The 25,084-nt window shown below is 41.9% G+C and overlaps 1 protein-coding gene across 1 annotated transcript in view; it reads right to left on the bottom strand.

Annotated features, from left to right (window-relative positions):
* Positions 1 to 25,084, bottom strand: part of RAD23B (RAD23 homolog B, nucleotide excision repair protein) — a 177,517-nt gene that overhangs the window by 87,230 nt on the left and 65,203 nt on the right. Inside the window, exon 4 of the mRNA XM_029604901.1 lies at positions 17,212 to 17,510. Coding sequence (XP_029460761.1) covers positions 17,212 to 17,510 — 299 coding nt within the window. The remainder of the gene's footprint in view (positions 1 to 17,211; positions 17,511 to 25,084) is intronic.

Here is a 25,084-nt window from a genome sequence, read left to right as displayed (position 1 = left end):
TTAGTGGTGAACAGATCAATCGTTGGTACTCCCCATTGAGCAAAAATTCTTTGCGCGATCTGATAGTTGAGGGACCATTCGTGAGGATAGAATATTCTGAGTCTGTCCGCCCGGGTATTGATGACTCCGGGGAAATAGGTCGCTTGTAGTTGTATGGAGTGTCGGTGTGCATGCTCATAGATGAGAAGGGTCTCTCTGCAGAGGGCCCATGAACTAGACCCTCCTTGTTTGTTGATGTAAAACATTGCTACCTGATTGTCCGTGTAGATCATCACACTTCGACCTCGAAGGTAAGGGAGAAAAGCTTGTAGTGCATTGTGAATAGCTCTGAGCTTTATTAGATTGATCTGAAGATTTTGTTCTTGCGGGGACCACAGACCCTGTGTTTGTAAGTGGCTAAATGCGCTCCCCAGCCCTTACTCGAGTCATCTGTTGTAAGCACTGTGTTGTGCGGTGGATTGTTGAAGGGGGCGCCCTTTGTAAGTGTAGGTTTGTTGAGCCACCAGGTACTGTCCTTGGACATTTCTGCTGTAAGTGTTACTCCGAAATGTAGAGGTTGGGAGTGTTGATTCCATTGATGTTTTAAGCCCCATTGAAATCGTCTCATATGCAATCTGGTATTGGGAACAGTGTAAATGGCCGCTGCCATGTGACCCAGTACCGTAAGGATCTGATGAGCTGAAGGACGTTGCGTTATTCTGAGGGAACGTAACAGGCGAATCATCTCCAGTCGCCTGTCCTCTGGCAGGAAGGCTCAGCTGCGAGTGGTATCCAATTGAGCTCTTATGAACTGTAGGATTTGTGTTGGGGTTAAGATAGACTTCTGGAAGTTGATGACTAAACCCAATTGGTCTAAAGTCTTGGTCAATTGGTGTAGGTTCGTTAATAGTAGCGAGGGATTCGATGCCACCAGAAGCCAATCGTCAAGGTATGGAAACATTCTCAGTCCCTGCTGCCGGAGGGATGCCATCACCACCACCATGCATTTTGTGAAAACCCTGGGGGCCGACAACAGGCCAAAGGGAAGAACCGTATATTAATAATGGTTGTTCTGGAATTGGAATGATAGGTAACACCATGAGGATGGGTGGATAGGGATGTGCTTGGAAGCATCCTTCAAGTCTATGGAGCACATCCAGTCGTTGGGTTGGAGGAGTGGTAGTATTGATTTCAAGGATACCATCTTGAATATTTACTTTACTATATACTTGTTGAATTCCCGGAGGTCTAGGATTGGACGTAGGCCACCGGACTTCTTGGGAATTAGGGAGTACGGAAAATAGAACCCCTTGTTGCGGGCCCACATGGGAATGGTTTGTATGGCCTGTTGGAGTAACGACACTATTTCTGTCGCTAATTGGGGTTGATGGAGTTTGGGACCCCTGCTGATAGATGTGGGAGTGGGGGATTTTCCTGAAAATGAAGTTGATATCCATTTTGTATGATGTCCAAAACCCAACGGTCGGAGGTTAGGTTTTCCCATTCCATGAAACATGCTGTGAGATGTCCTGGTGGACTGAGCTGTGATGGCGAAGGAAGTTCTAAAAAGACTGATGGTTTAGCCCGAGTTGCAGGCTGCTGGCTCTGGTTTCGATTAGGGCTCAGGCGTCCCCTCCCTCTTTGAGGTTGTTTGTGTTATACACATTGTTGCGGTTGGTAAGAGGGAAGCCGATAGAAGGTCTGAAGGGTCTACGAGAATACGTTTGTTTACGCCCTCCAGAGAAGTAGCGTCTTAGTGCATTGTACGCTTGGGGGGGGGGAGGGGGGGCAGTTAACGACTGCACTGTGACTGATTATTCCTTGAGATTTGGTACTGTCTCTTGAAACAGAGGTCCAAATAAATTGTCCCCTTTGCATGGCAAATTGGCGAGCTTGGCGTGGATGTCCTCACAGATCGCACTTGCTCTCAGCCATGCCATGCGGTGTGCCACAATTGCCATTGCAGAGGACCTAGTTGTGGTTTCAAAGGCCTCATACACTGTTCTGAGCAAGTGTCGAATGCCTTCTTCAATATCCTGTATTGGTTTGGATGTGGTTGGATCAGGGAGCTCTGATGTAAATAGCTGACCCTTAATCGCCTGCACGCACTCAAACAGATATTGGACGATATAAAACTGATGATGATGAATGCGTGCTGATAACATCGCTGATTGAAACGTTTTCCTTGCAAATTCATCTAGTGAGCGATGATCCTTTCCTGGGGGTGCAGAGGCATGTAGCTTAGTTTTCTTAGCTCTCTGCATGGCTGATTCCACCACGATGGAAATGTATGGAAATTGTGGCAACAAGTAAAGTGGGGATTGTTTCATCCAGTACTTTAAATCCGTCTTGCGAGACACCGGTGCCCTGTGTATGGTGTTTCCCACGACTTCTCTAAAACTGAGTCAAGAGCCTTGTGGGAGGGCAATGATGTAGGCTCTGCTGGTAAATCGAAGATCTAGAGTTTCAGCCCTGGGGTCCGGCACTTTTTGTAAAATGGAGCCCACCTTTTCTAGAAATTTAGGGTAGGACAAGTCCTCCGGAGGTGAGTATGGCTCTGGAGGTTCGTCCAGTACATCAGAAAGATAACCCGTGGATGTAACCTGAGACGAACAAGGTGAGCCTGGTTGGGCCGGAGAAGGTATTATAGAATCCAGTGGCTTGGGACTGGCAGGTTGAATGATCGGAGCAGGCTTCGGGATTGGCTCCCGTGACAAAGGAATGGAATGTGGTAAGTCCTCCTTCAGGGATGGTGGGAGGGTGAATGTATTTTGTAGTGTGTTAAAAAATCCGGACAGCACTTCTGAGAGTTGAGAGAAAGCTTGTTGTGTGCTGGGGGGCCGAGGGTAGATGATTGAGAGGTCCAGTTTACCTCCTATTATATGGAGGTCTTACAATATTACACAACTTGCGACACCCTATAATTTGAATAATATGTAACAGTTGTTAATATGCCTTCCAGCCATCTGAATGTGGTATAAACTGTTGCCTGTTTGTTTTACTCTGTGCTTATGATTGTGTATTATTTTATAGATCATTTATGGCCATCCAGGCCCTGCAGAAAGCAGAATTTACCCTGAAATGGGGAAATCCACATGGGCTTAATTTTTGTTTAATTTTCCAGCACAATTGAGATGGCCATGAGGGAAAACAGCCAAGGTCAGTGAGACCATCGGTTCACTATAAGCAGACAACCATCCCTGATGAAGCTGCAGCCCCGCAGCGAAACACCGGTCGCTGTCGGGTTTATTATACTAGGTTGATCAAATTGTACAGTCAGAGGATTCTTCTAACCAACTTTGAGGCTTTCAGCCGCATAATTAAATTGCAATTTAAGATCCTTGACTGGAGAATTGGGACAGACATAGAAAAACAATTTTGTTGCTACAGGCGGGATGCCGCCGTTCGAGTCGGATGATACAATATTTAAATACTTAAGAAAATCATATTGCCTTGGTACATCAACGACATACAGCCACCTAGCCGCAAATGATGTGCAGACCGGACGGTTCATGTCCAAGAGATTGAACACGTCGACAGGCTTGCTGATGCGGAGTTTATAAAAGTTATGCACTTATTTTGATACATTTTTGACACATTTAAAAAACATTGGTTTTGAGCTGTACTATCAATTTTCTAGGTGCCTTTTGTTTTTCATTCAGTATTTTCATATTGTACATGCTATTTGGAAACAGTGCACACTATCTGCTAAAATGAATAAAAAGGAAGGGTTTTTTGTTTATATTTACTCAAATTTGTTTCATTTTGTATGTGCTCTTTGCCCTGCAGTGTCTATTTCAGGGTCATTCCCTCCTTTCCTGTTTTCTACAAAACAGAGGAGGGGAGAAACAAGGATATGCATTATTTAAAACAATGGGCTCATTCATCCCATTTTACTGCTTTTGTGAGCAGTAGTGTTAATTGTCAAGGCTTCCACCCAGACCTTGATGATTGGCACTACTGCTCACAAGTTCCCAATGCCCCCCAGCATGCAGTGAGACATGCAGTGAATGCCTGTCAGCTCCATTGCTACTGCCACTAGTAGATATGTCGTCTTCCTGCTTATCACACTGGTATCCCAGGCCTTGCTGCCAGTGATCAGGAGAGGAAGGAGACAAGATTGAATGAGGGGATGTGTGGGAGTGGGGAGAATAAGTGAAGGAATCAGAGGTGGGGAAGGAAAGTGAGGGTGGGGGAGTGGCAAGAGTGAGAGATGTGGTGGGGAAAGTGAATAAAAGAATTTGAAGTGCTTGGGGTGACCTGGAAGAGGAGAAATGTGAGTGAGAAGATCAAAAGGTAACATGGGGTGTGAGAGATTATCAGTGTGGGGGAGCAATATGTGAGTTGAATGGAGGGGGAGGCAAGGAAAAAGTGAATGAGGGTAGGGGGTGTGTTTGGGGGTTTAAGAGAGAAAAGAGTTAAGGAGAGCGTGTGGCACTGATTCCTTCCTTCCATCCAAGAGGAAACAAAGAACAGGCCTTATTTTTGAATTCCAAGCCCCTCTGCCCCCATCTGAGGTGAGTGCAAACCAGTTTCCTTCCATCACATAAGGCAGAAGAGGGCCAGCTAATTCTGGCTTAAGAAGAGGCCGAGGGCGGGAGAGGAGAAAATGTACTGAAGGGGGCAATTTTTGTGGGAAAGAGAGGTGCTCAAGGACCACTAAGAATTGGAGGATAATCTTGGGGACTCTAGAACCACTTGGGGATTCAAGGGTGGCTGGGGATGGAGGATCAGGATAACCAAGACAGAGGTCGTGCTGGTGGTTAAAGAAGAGGGTCTCATTCTCCTTACCCCACTGGTCCTTAATCCTCAACCTCCACAGTGCTCAATCCCCAGCTATCCTTTGCCCACCAATGCTCAAACATGTTTAGAGTGCAATCTGATATTGTGTATGTGTTTGGGAGAGAAAAGGTTCATATCCAGCCCTGCTCCTGCCCCTTTGCATAGGTCACACTTGATTTTGGCCCCACCACACCTCACCTCCCCCCTCCATAGTTCCACTTGCTATCTACAAATTAAGAACTGAATACACTAGCATCAGGTGAGAGCCGGATGGTCTCCTGCTGCAGCCAATAGCGATTACAAAGTGGATTTATGTTCTTTAAATCAGAGGCACCATCTTGAACACATCTGTAAGATGATCATGCACATCCTCTCAGAGGTCACACCTTCATAACCATGTAACATTTCAGGCTCCTGCAGATGCAACAAAGTCCTGGCTGCTGTATCAATTACTTCATAAATGGAAGAAATAAGGTGCTTCTCACATTTGTTCTCTGCTTGACAGAATCCCATCTGTTCTAGGTCTGTCGAATCAGAGATTTTAGCATGTATTCATGCTGGTACTGGACCATGCAGAACTGGCACTCAGCCACCTAAAGCTTTTTCTCCAAATGCATCCAACACTTTTTTGTTCGACCCAGGAAGCATATTGGGTGGATCACGAGTGCACTTAGCACACTTCAATGTGTACTCTTGCACTGATAGTTGGATAACACCAAGTCCAAGGGACTCTTGGACCCTGCATTTTAAATCCAGTTTCCAGGCTACTGGCAGGTACAGCATCTTCTGCCACATCCTCCTCTGGAGGTGCTAAGAAGCTTCTGAACCAGGACAGCCATGAAAATCCACTAGAGGTTCAAGAAACTAGAGATGCCCCTAGACATCTGTTCTCAGATCATTTTACCTCCTGACACTGACAGCATCTTTGCCAGCTTATCCAAGAACAGAGAGAAGCAGAGATTTGCCAGAAGAGACTGATGCAGACGCAAGTCCAGTACGGGATCTGAAGAAATCCCTGTAGAATGTTCCTCCTCTCTTGACCACAGGGGAACACCAACCACAAGCCCGAAGGGGAAGAGGGTGATTCAGGAGAATAATGCTCTTCTGAGGAACGGAATATCTAGTAAGAACTATGAATCAATAAAGTCACCCTCATCCCCTTCTGACCCTGAATGAGGAGAACCTATCATCTTATGGTGAGAACTTACTCTCAAACTCTAGAAGCTCTTGAGTAGAGCCACACAGTGGTGTAGGACTTTAAGCGGTCCTACTATGTAGGAAAATTTTCACCATATTGGACAGGAGAGGGTCTCATTTTCCTCTCTGGTCCCCAGGGCTTGAGGCAAATTCTTTACTAGCTAAGCTGCAGAAGCCCCTGCATGGAATTGAAGACAGCCTCATCAGAAACTCAGATCACCATCACTTAGGGCTGTCTACAGCCATGAAAGAATGCTGCGCTACAGCAATTGTCTATCGTGGTAGTAAAAATCTCAAGGATGTACTCCGTACTGGCTGCACTTAACACTCCCAAACAGCACCTTGGTCCATGGACTGAGTCAGTTGCGCTTGTTACACCTTAACTTTACCTGCAGAATTTCTGGGTTTATGTGCCAATGTGCTCTGCTCCAATGTGACAGACAGTGCTCTGACATACCTCGCAAAGAGGGTTGACCATCTGCAAATGTGAGTTCTCCACAGAGAATACGGATGGTGCCCTGGTTAGCCCATGTCAGAGAAAAATGACTGCCATGGAAATCTTCCACACCATAATATACAGAACTTTGCTGGCAAAGGTCCCATCAAATAAAAGCCACAGTTACTGATAGAAAGCCTGCACTTATCTCCTGTGTCTAGGAAGGGCCTGCTCCATCAGAGCCCTGAACCAGTGGTACTGACTCCCCCCCCGAGCTCCTTTGCATTGTTTAGGTACTTTTCTTTGCGTCTTAGGTTTTTGCGCCCCACTTAACCCTTGACCTGAGGCAAAGGGGGGGGGGGGCGGGGAGGATTTTCTGTGCTTTCAGGATCCAGCTGTGCTAAGCCCAGTGGTACTTCACTCATGGACTAAGAAAGTCTTTGCTCACAGCCTCATGCCATGGCTTGGGGCTCTTACCCCACTGGCATCTTCCTTGTGGCCTCCATCTTCAGCTCAGTGATGCTGCACCTTGGGAGACATCCAACCACAGCTATAACATTTCCAGGAGTCATGGTCCGTGCTCAGGCAGCAGTAGAAGCATGCATATCCATGATGGACATCCAGTACCCAAAGATGCAGGCCTTAAAACCACCAAGCTGAGGCTTCTTAGTCTTGGATTTTTCACATATTCGTGTCTATTTTTTAAAGAAATTAAGAGTTCTGTTTGGAGGGTTGCCATGGAAATGGCAAAAAACAGGAATCAGCAATGAAGCAGATGAAGCCATTAAGAAAGCCAAAAATCAAAGGTTCAGAGACTGGATACACATGCAGAAGCTCAAAGAAAGAGTGAGCTGCTCGCAAGGCAGCATGTGTGCAGAAACTCTTGCTTATATTCAGTTTTTACTGAGCTCTGAGAGCTGGGTCCACATCAGTATTGTCTGTTTACGTTACCCATGTGTAATGGCTAATTTATGCTTGTTTGTCGACAAAACTGCTTTCTACTTAAATGGACTTAATTGTAAAAAAAAAAAAAACAAAAACAAAAAAACCCACATACTTTTTACCTCTGGTATTTCATTACAACCATTACTGTGTGTAATGGAAAACAGAAATGGGAAGGTATGAAATAAAACAGTTTTGTGAGCAACTAAATATATACATGAAATGCCTCAAACATTGTGCAAAACATCTTCTTCATTATGTCAATAATCGAGACTAGAGAAATGCCACCCTCTCAGACCATTAAATTAAGAGCTATGCTTTTTCCTGGAGGTGAATAAGCAGCCAATTTCACACCATTACTTGTCCTTGTATGTACATTTAGGTGCTCACAAGAACAAATCTTTTAAACAAACTTCAGCAGAAAATTAACACAAGATTTAAAAAGGAAAACTCATTGTGTTGCATTTTTCATGTTTTCCTTGGTCTTTGCTACTGCCTAAACACTATCAAGTACTATCATGGATAGAAATTCTTATCTGTAACAGATGTGAAAGGACAGCAGGATGGCAGTCCTCACACATGGGTGACATTAGATGGAGCCTGGCACAAAAATTTGATTTAAATGTTCTTGAAGCTGTGAGCATGCCCTACTGGACAGGTGTAAATTACAATACTGCCATGCAACCACACAGGGGTCCTTCAATCTATTCTTCAGCTTAGACTTGGAGAAATCAACTCCAAGGGTAAAGCAGGTGGATTTTTTGAGGACTAATATCCTGCTGTCCTCAGAGCACATGCTTTCTCCAAGGACAAGCAGGATGACACTCCTCACACATAGGGAATATCTCTAGCTATAGACTGCCCTGAATGAGAGGGAAAACTGTGAAACCATGTCTATGGGCAAAAACATTTTTTTTTTTGTGGGGGCGAGATGCCATCATTGTATATATATTTTTTTTCAACCAAAATAAAAGGACATAGGAGAGATGGAGTTGGGTTCTGCACCTCAAAGAGATCACCCTCACCCAGGACAAACTGGCCAAACCTGTGTCATTGGGAATTCCTGTCCAAGCAGCAGAGTGATGTGAATGTGTGGAGAGAACTCTACATCACAGCCTGCAAATCTCCTTCATGGAGACTGATCTTAGGTGGGCTATTGACAACATCATAGCTCTAACACTATGAGCCTTGACATAACCCACCAGATTCAAGCCTGCCTGGGCATAACAGGAGATGCAATCTGCTATTCAATTACAAATAGTGCGCTTGGCAACGTTATTTCCAGGTTTGTTGTCAAAAGAACACAAAGCTGGGTGGCCACTCCAGATAGAATGCCAAGGCTCTCTTGAAGTCCAAATTGTGTAGCGCTTGTCCACCTTTCCGGGACACATGGCCTGGGAAAACATTGGAGAACGACTGAATGTAAACAGATGTGATATCTCAGATCGAATGTCTGTATATAAAAAAAAAAAAAAAATTTTAATTAAAAAAAAGTCAGACATTACCTCAGGCAAGAACTTAGGATGTCTGTGCAGAACCAAAAAGCTTGGTAGAACGTGACTAGAGCTCACCAAATCTGCAGGCTGAAAGAACCACCATAAAAAAAAAAAAAAAAAACACAAACATTTTAGGTGAGGTACTTCAGTTAGAGGCTCAAAGGAAGCTTTCATCAGCTGAGTCAATATCATCCATGATGAAGCAGGAGAGTTGATGGAAGACTTCAAAGTGAAGTAAGCCAGTCATGAATTTGCCAACTAAAGGCTGCACAGAGCTCTTGGCAAAAGAACAGAAAGGTAACAAAAGGGGAGCATGTGGAACCAGCTGATGCTGAATAAAGCCATTATGACCAGCTGTATAAATAGCCGAAATCTCAGTATAGCATGGATCGACTATAAGAAAGCTTTTGATAGCATACCACACTCTTGGATAATAAACTGCCTTGAAAAATACAAAGTGAACTCAGTACTGATAGGGTGCAACAAGCTCATCATGAAAACATGGCAGACTACAGTCAATCTGAATTGTGAGAATGGACAATATGCCATCTCTAACATTAAGATCCAGTGAGTAGTATTTCAGAGAGATTCCCTGTCACTTGTTTTGTTTGGCATTAAATCCGCTAAGCACACTATCCTTAATCCTAGAATGACCAATTCCCTACCAATTATATCTTTTACCTGTAGATTTGAAACTTAGCTCCTGTGATGCTCACTTAGCAGAATAGCTTCAAGTAGTGAGTTTCTCAGATGTCAGGATGACATTTGGCCTAGACAAATGTGCTAAGGCAACTTTCCTTAAAGGAAAATTAAAACTGAAAACATCTCCCTGACTAAAGATTGTAATATAAAAGAACTGGAGCAGGAAGAGATTATATCTAGGAGCAGAGAAAGGTAGAATTATTAGGCATAAAGCACAGAAAGAAAAAGATTAGTAAAGAGTACTATAGGAGACTGAAGTAGATATTGAAAAGTGCCTTAAAACAAAATAAGATACAAGCTATTAATCAGCTGGCAATTCCTACACTATCATACAGTTTTGGAATAACAGATTGGCCCCATAAATATGTAGAAGAAATGGATATAAAAAAAAGTTAGTCTATGCTCAGATAATTATAAAAAAATCAGTGTATCCTGAGATTGTACATTCCCAAAGCTGAAGGCACTATGGATCTTATTGAAATTGATTACACAGTTCATAGATAATTAACAGCATCAACTGATCCAAATACTCAAATAGTGCTGAAGTAAGAAAACGAGCAAGCATAATCAGTCTCAGTCCTTAAGCCTGGACAACCATTCTAGCCAATAGAGAGAATTAGTGAAAATCCACCAGCATAAGGGAAAGCAGCTAGAGAATTACCAAATCAAGAGGAAAAAAAACTTTAAAGAATCAGATCTGCAAACAAGGAAGGATAATTGGCAGAAGCACAAATACAGTGGGAAGTATAGAAAGCTACTCCAGAAACCCTAAGTGGATCAAGATTTGACAGCAGTGGTAAAGGAAAGGTGAATTCAAACCTAAGGATGAGAGAGTGATAATTGTAGTGCAGGACAGAAGACTACAGACAAGTTGGTTCATGGCCAGCATAGAAAAGACTGGTAAAATGGACGAATGCATATTCTGAAGAACAGAACTGGAAACAGTTACACATCTTGTTGTGATCAGAAGGCCTGTATACAGAGAGGCACAAATTAGCATGGTTCATTCATTGGAAATTGTATAAACATTACAAACGTACCAATCTAAACTGAAACGAACAGAATGAAGAAGTTATGATCACCTGTGACATTCCTATTCACACCGATAGGAAGATAGATACTAGAAAACCAGATATTGTGAATGAATGCCAGTGCTGATAGAGATGTCAGCACTTAGTGACTATTCTGTGGATGGTATGGAGAAAGCTAAGACCCTTAAGTACCAAGAGATACAATCAGAAACCAAGATAAAATGTGGGAGAAAAATACAGAAATAGTCCCAATTATATTTGCCTGATTAAGAAGAATTTCAAAGCACATCTTAAAATGTTGTTTATAAATATTCCATCCTATGAACTCCAGAAAGCGGCTGTCCTTGGTTCAATCCAAGTACTAAGAAGGGCATTAGCAGTAACTAAGACTGCGATCACTCCCAACATACCTTGGCTTATGAATGAAGTTCATTCCTGTCAAGGAATGCACAAAACAAATCCATTTGGAGAAACTGCCCCATGAGTTAACTTTCAACTGTATTACGGTGAACCTTAATTGAATTGGTCTTAAGCCCTGACTCAGAAAGATATAGAAGGCAATTAAGCAGGAGAAAAGACCAAAGGCATTTTCTTGACACCACAAGGCAAGTCTCCACTTCAATCCACAGGACTTCCTGGAAGTCAGAAAAACCAGATACATATCCCTCTGGAAGATCCAAGGATTGCAGAGCTATCCTCTGAAAATCCAGGCTATGAGGATCAAGAATGGTGCAACAGTCCTTCAGTCTTGCGTAATGAGGGCTGGGGAATTCCTCGGTCTGATCAGAAACCAAATCAGTATCAGCCAAAAGGAAGTTATAAAAATCATATTCTCTCAGTCTCTTCTGAGAAAGGGGGGGGGGGGGCAGTTTTCTGAGGTTAGTTTGCCTTGAGACTCTTCTAGAGCAGAGAAATAGAACCTCCCTGTTCAAAAGGATGCAAGCAGATCCACCACAGGCATGCCTCACACTAAAAATCTGATTTGCTACCCCTTAATTCAGGGACCACATGTGTGGTTCAAGGATATTAAGTCCACTAAGACAATCTCTACGCCTGCCAAGCAAGAGGCCCTGAGAACCATTTCTTGACAAATGGCCCAGTTCTATATTTGGACAGTTTCTCAATACAGGAGATATGATCCCACTCTTTTCTGCTTACGGATGTAGAAAATCGCCACTTGATGGTCAGTTTAGATAAAAGTGGTACTCTGTTAACTGAAAGCCTTCAGAGCATAACAAAACAGTCCTTAACTCCAGGAAGTTTATCTTATGAAGCTTTTCCTGAGTTGACCAACGGCCCTGGGTGCATTGTTCCTCTACATGGGCTCTGCAGCCCATGCTGGGCACCTTCATGGTTAGGACAACGTGAACAGGAGGAACTTGAAAAGGTACATCTTTTGCCAGATTGCAGTCACCACAACAGGATGTTCTTCAGAAGCTGGGTGATGCAAATGCTGTTTAAGATCTTATGTGACCTAAGTCCACTGCAATTTGAAGGTTCACTGAGCTCTTCTCATGTAAAGATGTGCCAACATATTCCATGCTGACATCTGCCGATTCATTTTCTCCACAACAAAATAGTCCTCTGTGGGATGAAGGCTCTTGCCTGAGGCATATCTAGCAAAGCTCATATAAATTTCATTTGTGATGACAGGCTCAAGTAGGACTTGACAAACTAGAACTCCAACATACAGATAATTTTGCAGCATTGCTTTGAGCCATGCTCATGACCAGCCAATCATCCAGGCAGGGAAAAACATGTACTCCTAATTCACATAGAAGTGGCTGCCCCCACTGCCAGACATTTTGTGAACACATAGTGCAAATGCTAGGTCAAAGCGCAGCATGCAATACTGAAGCGACGTTATCCTAGTACAAATCTGAGATTTTCTGTGACCTGAAGCTATGTGAGTGTAAGCATCCTTTAGATTTTGAGAGCACAGCCAATCTCCTTTTCAAGCAAAGGAACTAACTGCCCAGGTAATCCATTTTTAACTTTTCCCTTTTAAGTAACTTGATTTGCACACTCGGGTGAAGGATGGTACAGAGTTCCCCTGATTTCTTTGGGATCAGGAGTTCTTGAGTGGAATCCACACCCTCTTTGGCCTGGTGAAACAGGCTTGACCACACAGCCTGCCTATAGGGCTTAATTTGAAGACAAAAAGGAAATGGAACTGTGGAAAGGTGGGGGTGGGGTGGTTTGAGCACAGATTGGGGCTAAGATGGAGGATCACCGGGGTAAGCAAAAAAAAGTTAGGTACTCTATACCCTCCTTTCTGCTCTAGAAATCCTTGTGCTCCATTCTAAGCCCCACCCCCCCCCATTAATCTTAGTGATCCTAGGAACCCCAAATCTCATGCTTAATCCCCTAGTCGTCTTTCCTCCCCCCTTACATGGAAAATTACTTTGAGCCTCAGCTGACTCTCCTCTGCCTTGAAGGAGAGGACATTCTAACATGTATCTGCTTTCCTCGGCCTCTTTAGACCTGGGGGCAGGGGGGGGGCATAGAGTTCAAAAGCATAGCTTGCTCAGGAAGCAGCACTGCAACCCACATCCACTCCGATCTGCTCACTAACTGTCCTCCCAATCCTCTTACTCTCTCTCTCCTGTTATATCCCTTCACTTGCTCTTGTCCCTACCCCTCTTTGATTACTTCATTCTCCCTAATCTCCTCAATCTTGCTCCCTCCCGCTCCCCCTCCCGTGTGGTTCCCAGGAGCAAAGATGACAGAGCCCAGAAAGTGAGCACAAAAAGCAGCAGCGGCACCAGTAAACCAACATACCAGGAGTAGCAGTAGTGGTGAGAGACCGTCACCGCTCGTGCCTTCAACCTTGGCTATTCTCTCACACAGCCTCCAATTGTGCTGAGAAACTGCACAAAATCCAAGGCCCATACGTCTGTCCCTGTCTCAGGGTAATCATCCCTAAAGCTCTGGTCTTCTTCCTCTAGGGGCCTGGAAGGCCAGAAATGATTGTGCTGCTCCTCGCTCTGCTCCATTTCCATGGAGACAAAACAGTTATACTGCCAACTCTACTCTGCTTTCTTGGGTCCTAGATGAAATGTAGCAGAATGCTATTTTGGGCTATTCTACCAGAAATTATATGCCAGGTAGCAGACATAAAAAGAATAAATTAGTACAAGTTTGAAACTTGTGAGCAGTAACGCTGTTCATCAAGACCAAGGTTGAAGCTTTTATAATTGGTACTATTGCTCAAGATTCAAACTTAGGCTAATTCAACCTCTTTTTGTGTCTGTTCTTTACTCTACGGTGTGTTTCAGGATCACCCAAAAAAGGGAGAGGGAGCTAGATTAGGGGGCAGAGTGGCTGTTCATTTCTCAGTCTGCTCCACGTTTACCTCCTGTTCTTTCTCCCTGCCGGCTGTCTGGATGGGAGGGTCTGGCACAGAACACCCCTCCTGCTCTGCCTGTTGAATCTTGAGCAAAGAATTGTGGTTGCCCTGATGTCCACTTGGACATGAGGAATTAAGGGTCAAACAGACACATAGGTGATACCTTTTTTTTTTTTTTTTTTTTAATTGGTCATAGATCTATTAATATAAGAACATAAGAAATTGCTATGCTGGGTCGGACCAAGGGTCCATCAAGCCCAGCATCCTGTTTCCAACAGAGGCCAAACCAGGACAAAAGAACCTGGCAATTACCCAAACACCAAGAAGATCCCATGCTAATGATGCAATTAATAGCAGTGGCTACTCCCTAAGTAAACTTGATTAATAGCAGTTAATGGACTTCTCCTCCAAGAACTTATCCAATCCTTTTTTGAACCCAGCTACACTAACTGCACTAACCACATCCTCTGGCAACAAATTCCAGAGCTTTATTGTGCGTTGAGTGAAAAAATTCTCAGATTAGTCTTAAATGTGCTACTTGATAACTTCATAGAGTGCCCCCTAGTCCTTCTATTATTTGAAAGTGTAAATAACAGATTCACATCTACTCGTTCAAGACCTCTCATGATCTTAAAGACCTCTATCATATCCCCCCCTCATCCGTCTCTTCTCCAAGGTGAACAGCCCTAACCTCTTCAGCCTTTCCTCATAGGGCAGCTGTTCCATCCCATTTATCATTTTGGTTGCCCTCTATAACCTTCTCCATCGCAACTATATCTTTTTTCAGATACAGCGACCAGAATTGTACAGTATTCAAGGTGCGGTCTCACCATGGAGCGATACAGAGGCATGTCATTTTCCATTTTATTAACCATTCCCTCCCTAATAATTGCTAACATTCTGTTTGCTTTGACTGCTGCAGCACACTGCGCCAATTTTAAAGTATTATCCACTAAAGTAGTCCAATAAAAAGTAATCACCTCCATCTTGTTTGTTGACCCTTAATTCCTGTTAAGTGGTGGAGCTCTATTCCAGGCCACTCCCCCCAAAAAGTCCTACTGGCCTATAAAAGGGAGACCTCAACTGTAGCAGTTCCTGACACAGAGGCACTGACCAAGCAGGCCTTCGGCAGGCAATTTGGTGGCATATCCAATAGGTTAAATCTGGACTCATGTGGTCTGGTTATCCTAGGCTAATGGTTTACGTAAACTTCAGCCTCCTTCCAAGCAGCAGGTCCTCTGCTGTCATGTTTCTATGTTTCCTCAGGAGCACCAAGGAATGGGTTCTAGATTTGTTAAGAACAGCTTCTTCCAGAAGCTACTGCTTCTCAAATCGGAGGGGCTTCTGGATACAATACACATCTGATTTCTTATTCACTAGTGCCACAGAGAACAAGTTTTCCAACATCCTTATCTTCATCTACCAAAGGATTTTAGGGACAAGGGCAGCCACTGTGTCCTTTTGGAAAGGGGGGGGGGGGGGTGAGCTCTCCACACATCAGTGAATGTTCAGCATCTTGGTCCTGGATTCATCCTCCATCTCCAATGTAAATGAAATGATATTCACCATCCTCTGGATGAAGCCAGCAAAAGATCTTCCTGTCCAGTTTCTCCTCAAAAAAAAACTGCCAATGTCAAAATGGTTGCAGACACAGGAGGAAGAGAGGCTCCACCTTCCTGGGATACCAGAGGTGTATCGCTAGTTGACACCTAGATCCTTTGAGAGCGATACAATTCTCAGTACTGAAAGCAGGTGGAGCTCTTATCACCTCGAAAACACTTCGGGGGATTCAAGGCAGCTGCCAGAATGTCCCCACTCTCAGCATCGTCAAAGACCAATGTTGATGTTTCTTGGCCTTCACCCAATGCATCTCACTGGAGCTCCATGATGCTAGAACTGAAGAGGCTGAGCCTTTCATGCTCTTTGGGTAGGAGGATCTAGACACAGGTATGTCCCCTCAATCCTATCTGGCACTCAAGGTCATGGAGGATCAATACCATTCTCAATGTTTATGTAGCTCCTGGATCCTTCGATGCTGATACAGATGGGCCAGACTTATGAAACCCAAAAAGCTTCTCCATATGCTCGAGTCAGGATTGACATCCCCTAGGGCTCACAGTTGTACAAAGGAGTCACCCCTGAACATTGTGGTTGGCTCACAGGCAGCTGTGATAGACATGGTCCTCTCACACAGAGGGCACTTCTTGAAGCTGCTGGTTGCTTTTTCTTTTAGTGGCATCTGGCAAAAAATTAAAAGCGAAATCAAACAAGATGCTAGATCAAAAATACAATCAGTGCTGCCTCGATGCACCTGTACATCATGCAACTGCCAATAAAACAAAAATAAACCACCGAAAACCTTACGTACTTAAGATTACTAAAGAGACAAGAGAAAAAGCTTCGGGGACCCATAAGACAATTCCTGCACCACTTAGGAAGCAGAATTTTCTTCCTAGCAGTAGACAAGAATTGTGACTCATGGACTCCTTGGAAAAAAGACTAGAGTGAGAGGGCCCCCCATATGGACAGGTGACAGTATTGCATGCTCAGATTTATATTTATTTAAAATTCTTCTATTCCGCTGCCTCCATACAATAGTTTAGCGTGGAAACTGAGGTCAAAATTCTATGCCAGGCTCCATCTGATGTTGTCACTCATGCATAAGGACTGCCATGCTAATTTATCCTCTGATAAAAACACCTGTCTTACCTAATCTTATCCCTGCTAGACAGGCACTCCTGGATAGGTAAGTATGTGCCACAAAGCTTTCCCCAAGAATAAGCAGCAGGAAAGGCTTTGAATGTTCACTGCCATGATTCTTTTGGGCCTTTTCGCTTGTGAGGAAATCATGCTTGGTTTAATAACCAAAAGGTAGAGATGTTGAGTGGAAATCTGTGCTAGCCTCATAATTAAAAAGAGAAGTGCATGTGAGGGGGTACTGTGGGATTAATTGAAAACTAGAATAAAATGGGCCACTGCTTGCTAATTATATGATATAGCTTTCCAGAAACAAATGATCAATCTCTATAGAGGAGGCTGAAGGAAATACCTACCTTGCATAGTTACCATCTAATTTGATAACAGAATTTGAACACACACAGCATAGTAAAGCTAAACAATTATTTTGCCTACCTATAAATGAGCCTTGTATACTCTATTCTATTTCAATAATGCTACCTAAATAATATATCCAATATCATGGTTATATTGTCCTCCACTTTCCCACTTACAGAGTGTGACAAAAATATAGAACATTAAAATGCACCAATTTCAATAAGGATTACAGATATATTTTACCTGTTGCTGGGTTCTTTGCTGTCAGTTGATGCTGAGGTGACAGTGTCTGGGGCTTTGTCAGATTTTTCAGACGGTTTCTCCTCTTCTTTAGGAGCACAGATAGTTAGAGGTTCAGAAGGTGCTGCAGCCAATATTGAGGTGGGAGGAGTAGGAGTAGAAGGAGGAGTAGAAGTAGGGGCAGATATGGGGCTAGAAGTGGCTGCTGCTGTTGTAGAAGTGACAGCAGCAGTGGCTACGCTTGATGAAGGCGTCACAACTGTTGATGGTGCTGCTGCAGTTGTGGTAATAGCTGCTTTGGGCTATAGAAAAAAAAAACACAAAAACAAGCATATAAGAAATATCATGCTGGATCAGACCAAGGACCATGAACCCCAGCATCTTGTCTCCAACAGTGGCCTGGCTAGGTCACAAGTACCCAGCAGATCCCATAAACTAGATCTACTTCCTGTCACTCCCAGGGACAGCAATAGTTTTCTTTAGTCTACTTTGCTAATAAATATTTTATGGACTTTTTCTCCAGGAACTTGTCCAAACATTTTTTTAAACCCTGCTATATTAGTTGCTTTGACCACTTTCATATGGCAACTTATTCCAGTGCTCGATTGCACATGGAATGAAAATGTACTTTCTACAATTTCTTTTAAACCCATTGGCTTTAGTTTCATTTAGTAACCCCTTGTTTTAGTATTTTTTTAAAAGGGTAAATAAACATCCTTTATTTACCTATTTCATCTGCTCATAACTTTATAAATTTTTTATCATGTCTCTTCTCAGCCACCTCTTTTCCAAAGCTGAGCAGCCCTGGCTTGTGTAGCCTAGTATATGGAAGATACTCCATTCCCTTTATCATTTTTATCACCCTTCTTCTCCACCTTTTCTAGTTCTATGTCTTTTTGAGATGAGATAGACAATGGATTAATACAGACAATATGATATTCTCAGTTTTATTCTCCATTCTTACCATACGATTTGCTTTAACTACTGCCACACACTTGTAGGTGCCCAGAGCCTCTATTGCAAGCATAACTTGTGATAAAGAGTGGTGAAGAGGCAGAGAAACAATTTTTGACATGTCACACAAGTAGTCATTTTTGTTCTAAGTTGTTTTTTTTTTTATCATAAGTAGATTTATAATTACTAACAAATATTCTATAGAATTTATGCTTCAGTTTTGCGCTTTGATTTTGCTAGACAGGCAGACACCGAAAGGGAAATACTAACTAGAGATGCTGTATTAGCAGAAAAGTACTGTGCCTCAGGGTTATAGAAGTCGTTTAAAAAACACACCAAGGTCATGCTGGTAATGTAGCTACAGATAATATTACATGCAGGGTGAAAGCAAATTTACATATAGCCCTTTGGATTTATAATAAAAAGCTGATCAAGAAAATTGTGTAACCTAGTTTAGGGATTGGAAATGTACAAGTATAAATCCTATGTTTCTTATCAGTAAAATCATTTGAGAGAAAGTTTTATACTGATGCTTTGTGTAGCACTGTCACTCTCTCCATAAGGTATGCTGCCTTATTTTTATTTGTAACCTTCAACAAAAAGCTTTTCTCCACAGCTGTTGGCTCTAAGCATTTATTTATTGAACCAAACCAAATGGAGACCCAAATGAGACCTAGAGGGAGAGTGGAAATGTCTTCTTAGCTGCCCCGCCTAAGGAACAGTGGACACTTTTCTTTGCCTTCGTTGTTCTCTCTCCATAGCAGCTAACTGGCTTTTTCTCTCTACTCCAGGTAGATAAACTCATTTGATTTGGGACTTTTTTCCTTGCTAAACCAACAGCTGGAGAAAACTTCATAACTTAATAGTCAGGGATATTACCCTGAAGACCAGGAGACTGGCACGGCAAGGTTATCCCACTGTGTTGAAGTCACCACAATGGAGAAGGACAACACACCCAGGCTGACCTTGGAAGGGTTATTCCGTGTTAAGTAAATCATAGAACTAACAAATGTAAGGATTTGGTTCAAATAAGACTTAAGATTATAAAAACATAAGTCTGGTTAAGTTTATAGATATAAACTAACTTTAAAGGTACCTAGGTATAGTGTGTGGGATGGCAGATGCTCTGTGTTAGCATCTTGTCCTGTGTATCCTGAATGCAGTATGCAACTGCAGCTGTGTGCCATAAGATATGTGCAACTGCAGATACCATGCATCATATGGAAAACTGGGTTTGCCATAAATTCTCTGTTGGATTGCAGTGTGCTGTGATTGCCAGGTCTCGTATTCTTGTGCAAAATCAATTGGATTATCATCATTCTGTGTATAGTAGAAGTACTGATTTATAAAACTAGAAGGAATTGTTAAGAAGCTATGTGCACATGTGGGTAGAATTACCAACATAAAATGTTTAAAAGAGGAAATGAAGACATGGCTCAAAGAGCTGCCAGAACTAATGAGATGATGCAGCAAAAGTATGGGACAGTTAGCTTATGATATACAAAAGATAAAGACATGGATAAATAAGTTAAAAACTTCAAAGTGGCCAAATAAGGGTTTGTTTAAACCTGCTGTAATTAGAGATGTCAATGCATGAATTTTCTTATAAAACCTATACCAAGTGCCCTGTTGCTGTGGCAATATTACAACTTTTTGAATCAACATGTATGGTACCAATATGATTTTCAATTAACTTTATAGCTGAAAGACATGCGAACAGTTTGTACAGGAGAATTCGGTTCTTACTGAAACTGACGCTTTATCTTTCCTTTTATCCCTCCCCCCATTTCAATCTGCACCCCCTGCACAAAATGTTTTTTTCCTTGTTTTCAGAGTCATCTAGGGCAACCTTATCAACTTAAATTATGCTCTAGCTACACTGCACCAGAATAAGGTTAAATTGACATCACCAAGGCTGGATATTCAGTCCTGCACTCTGTTCAGAAGAGGCTGTTACATCCTTGATGGCTGCAGAGACTTATTCTATTTGTGAGAAACTGGCAAGATTAAGAATCCAAGATGGCAAGGAATTGGCAGATGTACTCCACAAGGAGTCATGGTTAGGGGAATATCACATCTGATGTACTTTGTATTCTGAAATCACATTTAACTACCGAGCAATTTTTTAAAACTATTTTGATCATATATAAACAAAAATGACAAGAAAACACTTTATGAAAAGTGTTCAATAATGAGAAAAACAGGAAATTATATAAGAAAATACACAAAATACACATATTGAGAGAGGGAGGGCCACTATACAAAAATTGTAAGAAAAAATATGAAAAAATGTAGCTCGCTGAATTAGCCTTTAAATGATTAAGGGACTGTAATACCCTATTTTTAATCTAAGAAGAAAACAAAAAAGCAAAATTCACACAGTCTCTGAAGGAGCCTTATCAGAAAGACAAGCAGTCAGTTTAGCGGGTTCAAAAAAGACAACATTTCGATATTCGATTACACATTTAGCAGGATATTTTAAATAAAACATTGCACCTCCCTGTAATACTTGCCTGCATCTTAATTGAGTGGTACGAGCAACATCCAGAAAAATACAAATTTTACAGAGATAAAAAACTCATCTCTGTTTGAAAAACATTTCATAATCTATTCTTTATGCGGTTCTAAAACCAAGCTAACGACCAGAATGGCAACATTAATCTGGCCTTCTCCGGTGTCTTCTAATAAAGGTGTGAGAATTCCAGTATCCAAGGGGGTAGATACAAAGATTCTTAACTTTAGATATGTTTTCAAGTTTCCTACGAATGGAGGGAATTATCTTTTATTAAAGCTGAAACATGTTTGGATAAAGTGGATCAGTTACCATCTTTTGGAATGCTCAACCAAAGATTTCTCCTGAGCCATAAGACAAAGATTAATATCTTTAACGTTGATAGCAACCTGGGAGATCTGAAAAGCCATCAACTGCCAGCCAAATAGTTTCCAAAGAAAACACTTGCGGTTTAGGCAAGGTAAAAGCAGTCTCTAAAGTCTCACCCAAAACAGGCTGCATGCAAGCGCCTTCCTGAAGAAAAGTCATTTCTTGGGCTTCCAAAAGAGTAGACTCAGAGGGTTGGACCGTCATTTCCTCGGCACTGCAAGATACAGCCACTTCAGTGGAATCCATCCAGGTCCTCTTCAACACATAGGCCTGGATGAGATCGTCGAGTGGGGACGAAGAACTTCCCTCAGTTGGAAATGGAGCGCCTCTCTTCTCCAGACTCAGAGGTATCTGGAGTCGCAGGGGATGGTAGCAATATCTTCCCTAAAGTCTCACTGCGCCACCGGGCTGGGTACTCTCTCAGACAAAGCACTCAATTGATCTTTGAACAGGAGTATCTGAAGGCTCAGTCGGGTAAGCTCTCACCTTCCCTTTTCTCTTTACCATAGTGCAAAGAAAAGGAATATTAATCCAAGAGGAAAGGGGGACTGACAGGGAGATCAGTGTGCTGCAGCCATCTTGCTCTGCCTAAGCAATTAAGTATGGGCTGTTTGTGCACCTGTTTTAATTTGTCTTCAAGGCTGGACATATCTACTAACCAGCAAGTCACATGTTAACCTGTCAGAAGTTGAAATGGCTATCATTTCACAAGATCTAGAAGATTTGGTAGTTTGTTAACCCTTTAAGCCGAATTGGTATGTAGTTAAAACCACTACTCAGTGTAAGGATGAGCCTGTCAGTGCATTTTGTATGCGTTTCTTAAAAATGTGGAAAGCTAATGCAGATGTGCTTTTAATGGATCCTTTGACTGCACAATGTACACTCTGGTTGCTCCTATGCATGAAAACATGCATAGATCGGCCTCTAGTTACAGATCCCTCTATAACTTGGGTAGAATTTATGAAAAATGCTATTAGAACTGAAAAGGCTATTTACACACACACACCTCAGTTCCTTAACAAAAAGGAACAAGAATATCGAAGTACAGATATGAAACCTCATCGCCGAAGTAGCCATTATTATTGTGGAAGGAGAGGATATTATAAGCTGGACTCTAGGTACAAGTATACTGACAACTGTGCACCACGACAGCAGAGGTTTTTATCTTGTGGTTACAGTCATATCAAGACAATGTCCAGCAGCAGACTTTTGTAGGGGCATAGAGGAAGAAGCCCAATTGCCTTTACGCTGCCTCAAAACCCTGACATTTATGTCATTACATCTGATTAAAGGTGGGAGCTATAGGCTGGCATTTCTTATTGACAAATGTACTGTGTGTAATGATTGTATTTGTCATTAATTTCAAGCTCTAACCAGTTCATAAAAAAGTATTGTTTCACTTTCTGCTCTGTTGCTATGAAAGGAAAATTCCAGTGTTTTTACTACAAAAACACTGAAAGATTTACACTCCCTCCCCACAAATGTTGAGCAAGTTGTGCTAGCTTGCATTGCCAACATGAGGTTTATTTGCATACTTGCAAACAAATGACTGCTGCAATGAATTGCAGATTATACAAACTGTGTGGATATTTTAAAAGCTATTTTTAATTTAACTGACAATTTTTGAACTGTTTGAAACAGCAGCCGAATTGAATTACACTGGTTAGAGCAGGGGTCGGGAACCCATGGCTCGCGAACCAGATATGGCTCTTTTGAGGGCTGCATCTGGCTCGCAGACAAGTGTCGCCACACTTTCCAGTACCCCGCTGACCCAGCTGCTCCCCGGTCCTCCTCCGCCTGGGCTTAAAATGCTGTCAACCCGGGCGGAACGCGGCAGGACAGCTGGAGTCAGTGGCACCGGCGTGCTCTCTTCTTCCCGCCCCCCCCCCGCGGCCTGGAAGAGGAAGTGAAGAGCATCGGGTGCGTGCGCGTGAAGCAGAGACCACGCTAGTGTGGTCTCTTCTTCCCGCCTCTTGGAGGAATCCATTGATTATATTATATCAATGGATTCTTGGAGGAATCCATTGATATAATATCTAAAAGAGCAACATTTTTTGTGTCATTTGTTTTGGAAAGGGATAAGGAATCCATATTAGAGAAATTCTTTAAAAATAAAGATATTCTATTCTGTGGGCAGAAGGTCTTTATATTTCCAGATGTATCCAAGCCTACACAGGCAAGGAGAAAGCAATTTTTACTCTTGAAAAATAAAACCTTGGAAATAGGAGTAACTTTTTATTTGAAATACCCAAGCAAGTGTTTTATAAATTTTCAAGGGAAAAAATATATATTTATGGAACCTTCTCACCTCCAAACTTTTTTAAAGGATAAAAGTGAGGTCAATATGGGAACACCTATACCAGCAATAGTACAGTCCAATAATATAGATTTAACAACCCCTTCTCCCTGAAGTTTATTATTTGTTTTAATGATATATTCTTTTTAGGCCTCCAACCATTATTGGTTTCATTGTGAAAATTGAAGGAATATGGATAAAAAATGAATGTAAAGTGTTTAATGGTTTTCACATTGAATTGCCTATGTTATGCACAGAAATGTGATATTGTATTATAATTGAATAATATTTAATAAAGAGTAAATTTAAAAAAATAAAAAAAATAAATTAATTCCATGTTTCCTAGCTCCATATAACTAATGTTAAATTCTTCTACTCATTACTTCTGCCTCAAGAGAAAGGGGTGCTATCTGCCAGTACTGTAAAAATATTCACATCTATTTTCGTCTCATGTTTTCTAGTACCTGTTTCTTATTTCTGGCTTAAGCTGTGAACTAAAAAAACCCCCACAACCTCAGAATACGATTCCCCCTTTCTTTGAACAAACCATGGAGAAAATACAAATCTTTATGCGTAGATGCTAATGTCTGGTATCCTTATGGGTAACAACCAAAAGGAAGTACCTCAATATTAGTGTATACTGTTTTTACTTTTAATTTTATATGTGAGCTTAGTGCTTGTACTTCTGCTTCATTGTGTGTATAATCAGTCTTTTAAAACCATCAAATATAAGCTCTCCTTAACCACAGGCCTTAAAGCATTTTAGATCAGCTAAATGTAGGTCTTTTTTCCAAAATACTTATAAATCCGCCCATGTCAAATTTCTGGGATGGCTAGTTTCACCGACTTATCTTAAACTGTCCGCTGCATTGCTGATAACGTTTTCTAGGCGCTGTGAAATTGCCCAACACTAGCAGTATTTCGGCAATCAATGCCTGCTTCATGGGCCGGGAGAGACAGTATGAAGTCGAGCTGGGATATGAACGCCGCTGCGAACTAACATACTTTTCTTTTTTAAAGTACATATGTATACAAAAACCTTAAAAATTGAGCTCTCAGTAACTACACTTTTTATTTTCCTTTCAGATAATTAATGTATTTATGAACTTTGAAACACCACCTCTATGTATTCAATGAAAATCCTATTACATTTTAAAATGTGTTTTGCCTCACTTGCCCGAGGAAAGACTCCCCCGCTTTTCACGTCTGAAGAATGTGCCGCTGAAGAGAAGAAAACTAGTTTGCTGTGTGCATTTATCGAGTTTTATATACAGTCGTTCGGTTTCGCCATCACAACGGTTTACAAAGTTTTGATGTTAAACGGAGTGTTCAAAAATTCATATGCTTGTTAACATAGTTATCAATTAAATGGTGTTGTAAAATTAGGATTCAGTTTACACTGTTATTAATCAAGTTAAACTTAATGAACAAGTTAAAATAATGTGTTCTTGTACACTGAATGCAGTATGAGAATTTAGAAATCAGAGAGCTCATTAAAAGAGAAACCGTAGAGGTAAAAATACTCAGATTCTTTTGCGTGGGAATTGCCTTCATTAAGATACATCCGATACAGGAGATTGCATTGGAATTTTACTTATATTTGTTAGCACATAGAGAAACCTCTGAGAGTATGCAGAAGAGTTAACAAATCTTGTATTGGTTTTAAGTGTAAAGCTACTTGTCCTGGAACCAGTGACTTGACTCATTTTTAGCCTTGCACTGTGCATCTCTCTCTGTGTACAGGA

This window comes from Rhinatrema bivittatum, chromosome 1, assembly GCF_901001135.1.
Source record: "Rhinatrema bivittatum chromosome 1, aRhiBiv1.1, whole genome shotgun sequence".
NCBI classification, from domain to species: Eukaryota; Metazoa; Chordata; class Amphibia; order Gymnophiona; family Rhinatrematidae; genus Rhinatrema; species Rhinatrema bivittatum.
This window is presented reverse-complemented; position numbering and strand designations above follow the sequence as displayed.